Source organism: Misgurnus anguillicaudatus, chromosome 10 (genome assembly GCF_027580225.2).
Source record: "Misgurnus anguillicaudatus chromosome 10, ASM2758022v2, whole genome shotgun sequence".
NCBI lineage: Eukaryota > Metazoa > Chordata > Actinopteri > Cypriniformes > Cobitidae > Misgurnus > Misgurnus anguillicaudatus.
In genome coordinates, this window is record NC_073346.2 from 41,493,690 (window position 1) to 41,507,400 (window position 13,711).

Here is a 13,711-nt window from a genome sequence, read left to right on the forward strand (position 1 = left end):
ATTTAACAAGTCTGTGTTTGAATGATATAATTTATTATATGATTTACTAACACTATATTGCTAGAACCATCACACATTTTACTAGTTTGGATTATGACAACAAGTATAAATAGATTATATTGATTTGTTTTTTTTTTCTTTTCTTGGTAGAATCAAAGTCTAAACTGCTGACAAAAATAACATGACATTGTCACATGACAAAAATAAACTAGATGATGATGATGAGCTTTTAAAAGCAACACAGGATTTGTATGTAACAATGTAAAAAGGTTTGTTTTGTATTGAATTTAGTTTAATACATAACTTAAAACAAACCAGACTGTTTGAGGAATATCATTACTTGTTGTGTACACATATTGTGATTGAAAAATCTCTTGATTGGTTTTGATTGAGTTCTTCTTTTAACCATCAACACACAAACACAATGAGCACTTTTGTCTTTTGTTAAGTGTCTGTGGGTTATAATAGGAATGTGAGTGAAGTAGCTACTTGTTGATTTGATTTAAAGCAATAAAGTAATTAACTTATCTGGTTAAGTTCTCTGTGCTAGGCACTGCAGAGATAACAAACCAGGTCAAATCACACGTGACAGAAAAACATGTCAATGAAAGATGACAAACACTCTCTGATCTTACAACCGCTCTGCAAGACAAATTCAGTTAAAGCAAAAACAACAAAGTGTTACATTGATTTTACCACAGATAAAAACTTAATATTAACATTAAGGCCAAACTAACTAGAAAATTTCATTTAATAAAGCTGGTACACTAAAGTAAAAGTTTGTCCAGTCAATCACATCAAAATGAGCTCAAATCTTTGACATTTAAACAGGGCTGTCACGATTATGAAATTTGGCTGACGTTTAATTGTCTGTTTGGTTGCTTTGACATTTAATTCTCATAGATTTTTTTTTGTTTGTTCATGAAATAATTTTCACACATTGTTGTGATTATTTAAATTAAATCTTTTGCAAAGTTTACCTGGCAGTAAATATTAATACACATAACACATATTTAAAAGTAATCTGATATTGTACAGGTGCTGCAGGTCCACCAATGTGCAATTGTTGCGGTGATCTGAAATCATTGCAATTGTTTGACCTCATCGTGGTGATTTCAGATCACCGCAATGATTGCACGATTATTTAATAATTGTGACAGCCCTACATTTACACATGAAGCTTTTATCCAAAGCATGCCATGCAGTGTTGGGTTTAACTAGTTACTAAGTAATTAATTACTTTTTCCTTAAAAAAAGTAAAGTAAGGGATTATTTAGTAATTTAATGACAGTAACTTCTGATGTAATTGAAGTAAATTGTGTGTATGAGTAGATCAATGAAATATAATACAATAGAGGATTTTACATCAACATATAAAGTCTAAAGTTAAAATGCATGTTTTTTATGTATCTTTCTAATTTTAAATAGTTAATAAGAATAATGGTAGCACTCTAGTGTAGTTTACAATTCTCACAATTAACTAGTTGATTATTAACATTAATATTACTGAGATATTGGCTGTTTAATATGTAAAAAGCACATATTAATGCCTAATTCTGCAAAACCTTATTCTACATCTTTAATCCTTACTTAACAACTACTTAACTAAGTTTGAATAAGCAGTAATTAGGAGTATATTGTGGCAAAATTAGGTAATAGTTAGTTAACAGTGAGAATTGGACATTTCAGCTGTTTCAAGCCTGTATCATTAATAGGATTTAAAAGTAATTAGTAATAAATACACTCTAAAAATGTTGGGTTATTTTCAACCAAGTATTGGGTCAAAAAGTGATGAGTCCACCCTCCTGGGTTGTAATTTAACACATGGTGGGTGGTTTAACCCAATTTTGGGTGAAATATAAACATTTCCTAGGTTAAATTTAACCCAGCTGGTGGGCTCGTCCCTTTTTTACCCATTTTTTAGAAGGTAATGAAATAGTTTTTGTACATTCATCTAATTATTACATGATTGAAGATATACATTATATCAGTATTATTCTAACCCATGATCTTTTTGAGCTGCTGAACTATACAGAAGCACATCATCTCTAAACTCACTTTATAGCATCAGAGGAAGACTGAAGGATTATTTCCCAGCATCCAGCTGAAATTCATCCTGTGTAGATGGCCAGGATTTTAAAATGATGTCAAATAAAAGTTTGAATATGAAAGTCAGTGTTCAAGGCCATATCATAACAACATTTACACCAAACTCACTAGAGCTTCTGTTTATCTTAAGGTCAAATCTTTACGAATGCTTCATCTAGACTTAAATAATTAGGGTCGGTTTCCCATTCAGGGTTTAGATTTATTTTATGTTAGGACATTTTTACAAACATAACTTAGAAAAAACATTACTGACATGCATTTTGGAACAAAACAATAGCAGATGTTTATTAAGATATGTCAGTGCGAGATGTTTTTAAATGGAACCAGCTCAAACATGCATTTAAGGATAAGCCCTATCCAGGAAACCGCCCTTTAATCTTAAAGCCAACACCAGCAGTCAGAATTTCGAGTCTATGATTGTGTGGTTTGAGTCATGATGCGTCTGAGAAGTTCATTGCCCTTCCACTTTCTTCCAGTTGGCATTTGTCCTGCTTGTTGTAAGTTTGTCATGATAGGGGTCATAAAACTAAATACCTGAAGAGTCCTTGGTTGCTTGGTACAGCCTGGTGCAATGACTTAAGAAGAGATAATATTGCTTCACCTAAAATATGTCCCGGCTAGAGCGCGTTTACATTTAAGAGAGCTTATCAGCATTTACTCAATTGCTAAATAGCAGAGGGGAGGTGTTGTTTATCTCACGGATGGAGTAGGTCAAGGTTCTCAAGTCATTGGTTGTTATAAATACTGGCAGATGTCAGTATCTCACAGCTACACGAGGTGCAGGTCTACAGATCATACCAACATGGATTATGAATGTCACTGCTGTACCGCTGACTACAGTAAAGGACAGTCAAACGCCATCCTCTTCAACATCCTCAGTCGTCCCGAACCCGCCGACGTGGAGCCGAACTACGGTTGGGTTCCTCAAGCCTGCCACTGTGAGAAACGCAGGACGGTGTGTTTGAAAACACCGGACGAGACGTGTCAGGTGGCTTCGGGTGTGCTGGTCAAGACCATGCACTTTATGAGGAGCTTGCCTGCGTTCCAGCAGCTGCCGCCCAAAGATCAGCTCTCCCTGCTTCAGAACTGCTGGGCACCGCTCCTCATTCTGGGTCTGGCCCAGGACCGAGTCCGTTTCGAGGTCTGCGACACTCCAGCGCCCAGCATGCTTCAACAAATTCTTCTTAATCGCCAGGACCCCGACCGCGAGCAGCCCACCCTGGCCGGCGTGCAGAAGCTCAAAGCGTGTCTGAAGAAGTTCAGGGGTCTGGATTTAAGCCCTAAGGAGTACGCTTACCTGAAAGGCATCATCATATTCAATCCCGGTAAGTCATCCGAAATCCTGCTGCAACTTTTATGCAAAGAACAAAAAATGTGATTCTTACAGATGTGCCTTTTCTTTCACAGACGTGCCAGGCCTGAAAGCGTCTCTGTTTGTTGAGGGTCTGCAGTATGAAGCTCAACAGGCCCTAAAAGAAGTTTTGGTTCCTCTTCATCCGGAGGACACGGGACGATTCGCTCGCGTGCTCCTGGCCGCGTCCACCCTAAAGCTCATCCCTCCCGGTCTCATCACAGAGCTCTTCTTCAGGCCCGTCATCGGTCAGGCAGATCTTCTGGACCTGTTGATTGATATGTTGTTCACCAGGTAGTGAACCTTCAGAGCAGAATATATATATCTGTTCTCCAGCGATGAGAAGGGGTTACAGCTGAAATATTTCGTTACACGTTTCGGCACAATCTGTCATTGTTTACACACCTTTATGAAATTACTGCACCTTTGTAACATGATGTTTAGGTCACAAGTATGTGATTTCTTTTCTCTTTTTTTATCGATTGTTTTTGAGCATGTTTTTTGTATAGGAATGGTTTGTGACACTATTAGGTTTGTCTTTCTCTGCAAAAGCCTGTAGTTAATACCTCTAGAGATAACCGGAGGTGCATATTTTGTCTCTGTGAGAAAATGAATTTGATTTATCCATGTTTGAAGAAAACATCTATATGCTTGTAATTATATTTCAATAAATCTATTTTTACATACTTTGCTGTATGCTTATGTATTTATATCATGTGGGACTCTTCAATAAATAAGCTTAGAAAGTTCAAAGAGTTGAATGGCAATGATGTTTATGGACACAAATGTAAAAGTGATGAAACACTGTTTGATAAAATCATACTTTCTTGATGCTTTAAAGTGATAGTTTACCCAAAAATGAAAATTCTGTCATCATTTCCTCACCTTCATGTTGTTTTAAAACTGCATGAGTTTTTTTCTGATGAACACAAAATAAGAAAATGATGGTATGCACACAGCTGATTGTAACCATTGACTTCCATAGTAGGAAAACAAATACAATGGAAGTCAATGGTTACAATCAGCTGTGTGCTTACCATCATTTATCAAAATGATATTTTTTTGTGTTCATAAAAAAAGAGAAGAAAAAAAGAAATTCATACAGGTTTAACAACAACATGAGGATGAGCAAATGATGAGTTTTCATTTTTTGGGTGAACTATCCCTTTAAATATGTGATGATGAAGAGTGATGAGTTCATGTGACATCAGCTTTTTATTGTATTACATGACCAACCTAAGCACAAAGATTCACAAACAGACGTTACTGTGACTTTATGCATTGCCAGCATGAGTAACAGATTTATTTCTTAAGAAAGGTCAACGTTACGTCATGGCAGTAAAAGGTTGTCTGTCTGTAAGCATGAAGTCACTGCTCCAGGGTCAGAAGTTAAACTTCAGTTTAATCTTCTCATACACAGACAACACATCAATCCATTCTCAACACAACTATAAATATCAGTGTCTGATATGATACACCTGAACATATATTCCTACAAAAAACATATCAACATGTATGTGTGTGAAACACGAGATCACATGACCACACTGATACTGTATATAACAATGACCGTTTCTCAATCAGAAGGATGGAGCCTTCGGAGGTCACATGTGCAGGCTGCATACAACATCAAGATTTAATTTAACTGAGCATTACATTCACAAGGCATAAGCATATTACAACAATTTACCATTAAGAATAATAGTAAGTCAACATTATGGGGCAGTTTCCCGGGCAGGTTTTAGATTAATCCAGGTTTTATCAGAATGTTTAAGTGGTTTTTACAAACAAACCTTACAAAAAACAAGTGTTTTTAAATGAAGGCATTTTAATCTGGGACTATAGTAAGACCTGTCTGGGAAACCGCCCCTAAAATTTGATGATGTATGCAGCCTAGAAATGCGACCTCCGGAGGCTGCAGCCTTTAGATTGAGAAACAGCCAATGACAGATCTTTGGCTCCAGGTTCAGATGTGTAGTAATGTCGCCCTCTTGTGCTGCAGACCAACAAAACTATAACAAGATCAGAGTACAACTTCTCATACTACTACACCATAATACACAGTAAACATTGAAATATACAAGAAAATATTTAAATATAAAGAAAAAAACATGCACATGCATGAAAAACTGAAGAAAATGATAAACATTTTAAACAGACTTTGTGGAAAAAGTTGCATATAAAATGAAAGTTTGTTTTTGCATAATATATACATGTGCACTGTGTAATTATTTTGTGTATATATATATAAATACACACACATGCATGTATGTATTTAACATTTACACACACATATACAGACACACACATACACGCACACACATTTTTGTTTTTAATTTTATATTCTATAAAAAATATATATACATACCATTTTTCTGAAATGTATACATGTATGTGTGTATTTACATATACATAATAATAACACACACAGACTTTTATTTTGAATGCGATTAATCACGATTAAACTTTTGGCAGCCCTACAGTGTCAAAAATTGTTGCTGCCTTGAATTTTTTTGTTGAATGAGCTCAGATATACTTACTATTATTTATCTTACTTATAATAATAATAATAATAAAAATGAAAAAAGTCAACTTTATTTTATAAGTTGTAGCAACTCATCATTTGTCAAGATAAATTGTTGACATGACTTGTAAATCTGAATTGATTCAACAAAAAAATTTAAGGCAGCAAAGATTTTTTACAGTGTAACCATGCTTTTTTGTTTTAACTGTAGTAAAGCATGGTTAATTTTTGTAAGGGACTGATAGGCTGTGTTCCTCCAGTCACATGGTTTTAACATCGAAAAACTACAAAACAACTAAACTTTTAACAATAAGACCAAATTAAAGTGCTGACACTATAGATTTGTTGCATATCAGGTGTGGCACATTGCATTGTGGGATATAGTTTGACACACTTTATTTAACCTTGTATATTGTGCTGTGATGGAAAATGTACAGACTATATACTGCAGATTGATATTGTAAACATAGACTGACCGTCAAAATGACAAAAAAAAGAAACGACTTGAAAAGAAATGTGTTCATGATCTGTTTGGCTGAGAGAGAAACTGATTATTTCTCAGGTCACATGAATAAGTCAAAATAAAATATAAAAAAATCTAGATAGCTACAGAATTCAGTATCTTTGATGTATTAAAAACAATGAGACGAGTAAATCAACAAGACTAAACTCTCAGAAAACAATGAGATTATGATTATGAGTACTGTCAGATAGAAGATCTCTTGATATTATCCATAGACTGCATTTTAGATCTTTAGGTGTTTAGTTTTACGTTGGGCTGCGTGGTGTGAAAAAGTCTACAGTTTTAAAGGGGAATTTTCACCCCTCCTCCTCCTCCTCAATGTAACTCCAGCAAACACTAGGATTTTATTTCCTTTCTATTGTCAAACCAGCTAAACAAGTTCATAACACAGTGACCTGAGGGAAGCAAAAGGGAGGAGGTGACAGCAACGCGATCTTCCGAGAAAAATACTACACGGAAAAAAGAAAGAGAGATTTTCTTTCTGTGGTTAACACGTACATCTGGAAGTATGCTGAACTAAAACCGTGTTTTAAAAAGGACGACACTCCCATTACATCACAGATATAATGTTGTACCGTGTATACGGTTTGAAGTTAATAAAATAACAGAAAATAAGGGGGAATATTCCCTTTTATTTCAATAAAAAATATAAGAAAACAATTCTTTACAAAGCATTTCAAAACAAACAAAATGTCCACAGTACAAATGTGGTCGTTTTGTCTGACAACAAACGGTCCTAAAAAAGCAGGGAGGTATAGAGATTGTTCTGATCTGAGTAAAGGACGGGTTATAACAGGACCGCATTCAGATGAATAACAGCGCCGTCATGAATACACATCTGTACACCACAGCGTCGTTTTTTCAAAGGCAAAATGAAAGCAAACACTTAAAAATACCCTTTGATGATTTAGCCAGAAAAATTGTTCAGTACGTAACTATCCGGATGGCCGCTGGTCAAAGTCGACGTGTTTTTTCAGCAGCTTTCATTGTTAAACATCATAAACTCTCGATACAGTATATGTGAGAGCGCTCGACAGTCTTCACACAGTGTCCATCGAATCATAAAGAGCGTTGAGTGAAATCTGAGAGGAACACATGTAGACAGATGAACACTCAATAGGCAGTAATAACTGAGAGTAATATGGTTTACTAGCGCAACAGCGGCACTCCTGATGAATCTGTAGCTGCACTCGAGTAGTAATCTGTCAAAGAAAACAACAGTTTATACATCAACACCTTAAACTTGCTTGTAAAGTGCAACAAATCTTGTGAATGTCCAGCCTGATCTCACAGGAATTCATACGGATTTTACAAGTTGGCTAATTCATATAAAGCCAATTGCATACGATTATTTTAAAAAGAAATAATGAAACCCCATCCATCCCTAACCCCCAAAACTGGACAAATGCGGTCATATGAATGAATATGTAGAAATTGCCATGAGACTGTGTTGGAAAATCTTAGCTCAGTAATTTCCCTACAGACATCCCTGATCAATCTAGTCTGTTAAAAGACATCTCATATTTTTACAGGTCTGAAAGAAGTTACGTAATGATGAGATGGAGGTGACATGATACGGCAGAATACTGGATAAACAGCTCGGAGGCCATCTGAGGCTCCTCGAGAACATTTGTAAGGTAAGAAGAGAAGATTCAGTGTTTGCCGTCACGGACTATAGGTTACGTTTAGGGGATGGGCAGGAGAGGACTTTATGTGGGTAGATCAAATGCAGGAATGCCAATCGGAAAGCAAGAAAACATTTGGGAATGGAATCGATAACCCTATCCTCAGGGTGCAATCCCACTACCTTAGTACCCCAAGATAGGGTTAAAGGATTACTCCACTTCATAAAAATATTTGATCATTTACTCAACCTCATGTCATCCAAGATGTTTACGTTTTTCTTTGTTCAGTCGAGAAGAATTTACGTTTTTAAGGAAAACATTGAAGGATTTTTCTCCATATAGTTGACCTCAACAGTTCACGGCTTCAATGCAGCTTCAAAGACTGAACTGAGGCATAAGGGTCTTATCTAGCAAAACCACCCCTAACCACTACGTATTACGTTATCATGTCGAAAGGTCACGTTTGAGTGTTTACAAGTGTGGAGAGAGAGAGGCCCATTAGATGTTGTTGTATGTGGAACGATACTACCGTATTTTCCGGACTATAAGACGCATCATTCAAAAATGCATCATTAAGACGAAATAACATTTATAAGTGACAGTGGACTATACGTCGCATTTATTTCGAAAATTATTATTTCACAAAACCCAAGCCGAAGAACAGACATTTAATCTAGTTATTCAACTAAACAATAGCAGACAGAACAGCAGGCTGAATAGATATCTGTACGTTCAAAGTAATATTATCAGTTATTTAAACGATAAACCATGGCATACAGAACTTACCTAGAAGGTTGAATAGTCTAAATTAACCAAACAAGCCAACTAGCGTGAAGTTCCCATACTCGTCATTCCACATTACTGAATCCATTGAATTAAATAAATAGAGGAGAAGCATATGGCGAACTCTTGCAGCTGTAGACGGTAATGTTGTCTCTTGGTTCATATATGTCAAAAATAATTCATACTGACTTACAAGGCGCACCTGACTATAAGACGCAGCACCAGCCAAGATATGAAAAAAAAAATGCGGCTTATAGGCCGAAAAATACGGTAATGAATGTCTTTGTGTCAGTTTATTGTTTAAATGGTCCAGAAGTTTGCTTTTGACAAGATTACGTAATACGTCGCGCTGGCGCATCACACAGCTAGTGCAAGATGAGAAGTTGTGGTTTAAAGTTTTTTTTTTTTTTATGTGAAAATGACAAAGGTTTCGCTAGATAAGACCGTTATGTCTCGGTTGGGATCGTTTAGAGTCCTTTAAAGCTGCATTGAAACTAAACTGTTGTTGAGGTCCACTTAAGTCCACTATATGGAGAAAAATCCTAGAATGTTTTCCTTAAAAACTTTAATTTCTTCTCGACTGAACAAAGAAAGACATAAACATCTTGGATGACATTGGGGTGAGTAAATTATTAGGATATTTATGAAAGTGGAGTAATCCTTTAACACGACAACAAAAGTAAAAACAAGGAGAACCAAGAAGATGGATTCTTACGTTTCCCGCTGTGAGCTCTCATATTCCGGGCAAGCTCATCTGTCTGCGTCCGCTCCGACACTAGCACCTCGGGATCCCCTTCCAGACAAATGAAATATCATCAAATGACGTTCAAATGAAATTCACTCACGCACCGCTGACTTCAGATAAAGGAATGAAAATTCTGTCATTATTTACTGAGCCGCACGTCTTTCCAAACCCATATGACTTTTTCTTCTATGAAACACAAAAGGAGCTATTTATAGCAGAATAAAGTCAAAGCTCTTCCTTTCCATACAATGAAAGCCAACGGTGACCACGCCTGTCAAGCAGGAATTCCAGCCAATAACCATTGCTCACACAAAGCTTTAAAAGGACTTTATGTGGAACCTTGTTACGTTGCTTTTGGTCCTGTCTGGAGCCTGACAGACGCTGGTCACCATCTGCTTTACTGTATAGAAGAAACATATATTCTCCTTCAGCGTTACAAAGGAAAAAGTCATACGGTTTAGAAACCAGTCAAGTCTGGACGAACCTTCGATTCAGATACCCATCTCTTACCATCACTATAGGTTAAGGTCATGGTCTCGTGCCCGCTGTCAGGCAGCGTTCCGTCCCTCCTCCCGTTCACGTGCTGCATCGTGTCTTGCGATTTATAGTCTTTGCTTTTGTAACCTTTGCAGGATTTATTGCGGGTGCTGATGCGTATGACGCCGTGCACCAGCCGGCACTCCGCCTCCTGTTCCTCCAGATTATAATCCTGCGCGATGCTGTTGATCAGATCGCTGATCTCATTGGTTTTACGAGAGAAGGACAAGTCCGACGTGCATTTGGCCAGCTGCTCGATCTGGTGCAGCTTATAAAGTTCCAGAAGCTTTTTAGTGATGAGCGAGTCGATATCCGTTCCACCGTCATCCAGATCGTCGAGATCCAGATCCTCTCTCGAGTAGATACTGTTATTGCTGATCGGCCGCTGGCCGTCTCCCTTCGCTACCGTCCTGGTCCGACGCGGAGGCGCCTCCTGGTTCGAGAGGTAATCCACCTTCTTACCAGCAAAGTAGACGTCCCCGTACCTGAAGCTGCCGGAGCTGGGTAACTGCCTCGGCTTGCTGACTTCCACGCCGCACGTGGGGTTGGATACGGCAAAGCCGTTGGGCTTCCGCGGCTCGGGCTCTGCTTTCGGAGCGCTATCCGTGGAGCTCTCGTTGGGTGGCAGGCAAGGTTTGCTAGACCCATAGAGGCCGCAGGTCAGGATGCAGCACAGAAGAGCTTTGCAACCGCTCCAGCCCAGTGACGCGCACGAGCCACAGGCCTGAGCGACCTGAGGAGAGTCCGCCGAGCCGGGAACGAAGCCCAGGCTTTCCGAGCCTCGTCCGTTGCTGTAGTAAGGATGGGTCTTCCGGGGAATCTGGGCGTCCGTGCCGCGGGGCTGCTCGATGTACGGCTCTTTATAGGTCTCCTGACTCGTGCCGCTGTCTTTGGAGTAAGTGCGGCCCTGCCTGTAGCCATCAGCTCTAGAACGGCCCGAGCTGTGAGGACGGCTCTTGTGATGTGTTCCTGTGCTGTGGCCAGGCATAACTCAACACATTCAGGACCTGCAGGAACACAGATAGATATATAGTGCATGAAAGATCACTGCTTAATAGACAAACAAAGTATTGATGTGTGGCTTAATGCACAGCAGTCTGACTGATATAAATTCATTACTATATGAATCATTGTTTCAATTTTTTTAATTTTCTAACTATAGTAATCACTTTTATTTGTGAGAAGCGCTTGTTTTTTTTTTATTTAAACACCCTGCCAGCTTCTAAGGCTATATTCATGGCGAGAATAAAGTCTTATTATATAAAGTAAGACTAGAAAAGATCATCTAAAGATTTCAAGATTTTATCTAAAAATTTTAGAACTTTGTTTGGATTAACTTGATTAAAAACTTTTAATAATACAATCTAGTAGAATATGTTTAATGGATATTGAATTCTGACAAGATTTTGGCATTTTGGAGGATTTTCTCCTGAGAGAATAAATTGATTGATTTTTAAGTGTCCTTTATCTTGTATAGATGACTTGATCCCAACGATTCTTAAAACAAAAATGATCAGGATTTATTTCATGCAACTTATTATTTAGACATTGATCGCATTCTGATTGGTATTTATCTCCGATGTATTGTATTGTTTGTTTTGGTCTGTGAAAAGTATAGGACAATTTACTAATTCTGTGGACTAAATCTTTGTAAGTCGCTTTGGATAAAAGCGTGTCCTAAATGCCTAAATGTAAAGCTATGAGACACGCATTCAGTGTAAAATCTCAACACATCTCTGCCGTGCTGCTACTTTTCTTACTGTGGACAAACTCGCACATACTTTAAATGAATATTAAGAAAAGATATTTACTGTATGTTCCTATAGCAAAAGGTCATGGGTTTGATCCCAGGAACACATATTGTAATGCACTGTGTATAAAAGTGCCTATTAAACACGTAAATGTAGATTTAAAACATTATGGGTCAGTTTCCCTGACAGGGTTTATTCTAGTCCCAGACTAAAAGGCATGTTTGAGCTCCCTTCATTTAAAAACAGCTTGCATTGACATATCTAAACATATATCAGTGCCATTGTTTTGTCTTAAGATGCACAACCTTTTTTGTAAGGTATGTTTGTAAAAACTCTCCTTATATAACTAATGGCCTAGTCCTGGAATAATCTGTCTGGGGGAACTGCACTTATGCGTGTACCTATAAACTAAACTAAAGAGAAAGTAGGGCTGTGCAATTAATTGTTTTTGATTCAATCATTTACAAAAACAAGATAATTGAGGGAAAACATTTATTGTGCGAATAAAGTGCTGCCGACCAAAGGTTAAATAAATGCATGGTTTTTTTTAATCCACAGAGGTAAATAATCGTAAATTATGATTTCTCCCATAATCGAGCAGCCAGTTGATGTCATTTCCTATTTTACGTTTATTGCACAATAACTCCCTCAAAGAAGACACAAATTCAACTGAAAGATGTTTTAAGAACGAATCCACCACCACGTCAAACTGCTGCACACTGAGCTTCTTTCTACTGTCGCTCCCAAAAGCATTTCAAACATGTGATGTGAACCACCATCAGATCTCAATCTAGATTCTCTGTTGATGTTAAATAGAAACATGTTATTTAACAGCAAACAGCAAGATTTTACCATCCCGCCGTGCAAAATAAAACACAATTCATGCAGCATTGCTCTGTCACACATGTTCATGTAGGTAAGAAGGTTTTCTTTGGTGGGCAAGAATTACTTGATCATCAAGTTTGTGTTTACATGTATTGTAAATACTCGAAATACCTCCAGACTAATGTGGATGGGGAGGAAATGCAAAGAACAAATGGATTAAAATGAACCACAATGAGTTAGTTAATGTTCTTATCAACATACAGAGAGGTTTAATGTCCAACAGGCCTGTAAAGATCTGTAGACAAACACAAACACTTCATCTGAGAATACAAACTAAACTTCAATGACATTCTACAAAACTTCCGTTTCTTTAATCTTTACTGAAAAGATTTTAATATTGGCTACTATTTAGCTTTAATTCTCGTTAACAGAGACTTATTTCTGTGCATTGCGACTTTAATGAGTCGACTTTACATCATTATTTAAGGTTGCAAACCTTTGAAAACCAGGACACGAGACTAAAAGAGCCCATCATTATGGATGAAGTGAATGTGTTGTATCGCGTCGCGTCGCGTTTGTCTCTATATATCAGATTTAGATCAGACACTTACCGCATATGAATCTCTGTTGTTTTGAGCGCGACTTCTGATCGTTGAGGATCGCGGAAGTATCGCGCCCGAGAACCGTTCCTTTACCGCGGTATTATACTCACTTCACCGAACTATGCTTCGATTCATCGAAAAAATAAACACACACGTACACGCGTATCAATCTATTCGCTTCAGATCGGACTCATACTGAAGCTTTACTCGATAAGAATCGTGCCGTGTTTTACCTGTGGCTACAGGTAAACCACACCCACTCTCAGGTAAGTTGTGACGTCACGCGGATGTGACGCTAAATCCTTTAATTTAGGTTGATTTCTATAGAGCTTTTTG

The 13,711-nt window shown here is 37.7% G+C and overlaps 2 protein-coding genes across 2 annotated transcripts; one reads left to right on the forward strand and one right to left on the reverse strand.

Annotated features, from left to right (window-relative positions):
• The first annotated feature begins 2,574 nt into the window (after window positions 1–2,574).
• Window positions 2,575–4,213, forward strand: nr0b2a (nuclear receptor subfamily 0, group B, member 2a). Its single transcript, XM_055211629.2, has 2 exons — window positions 2,575–3,434; window positions 3,517–4,213. Exons 1-2 carry the CDS (start codon window positions 2,861–2,863, stop codon window positions 3,756–3,758), a joined length of 816 nt encoding a protein of 271 aa, XP_055067604.2. The 5' UTR covers window positions 2,575–2,860; the 3' UTR covers window positions 3,759–4,213.
• A 2,906-nt stretch (window positions 4,214–7,119) lies between these two features.
• On the reverse strand, window positions 7,120–13,646 carry kdf1a (keratinocyte differentiation factor 1a). Its single transcript, XM_055211627.2, has 4 exons — window positions 13,385–13,646; window positions 10,171–11,204; window positions 9,631–9,708; window positions 7,120–7,709 (listed from the first exon to the last, which is right to left on the reverse strand). The coding sequence occupies exons 2-4, from the start codon at window positions 11,183–11,185 to the stop codon at window positions 7,657–7,659; spliced, it is 1,146 nt and encodes a 381-aa protein (XP_055067602.2). The 5' UTR covers window positions 11,186–11,204; window positions 13,385–13,646; the 3' UTR covers window positions 7,120–7,656.
• Window positions 13,647–13,711: the final 65 nt, after the last annotated feature.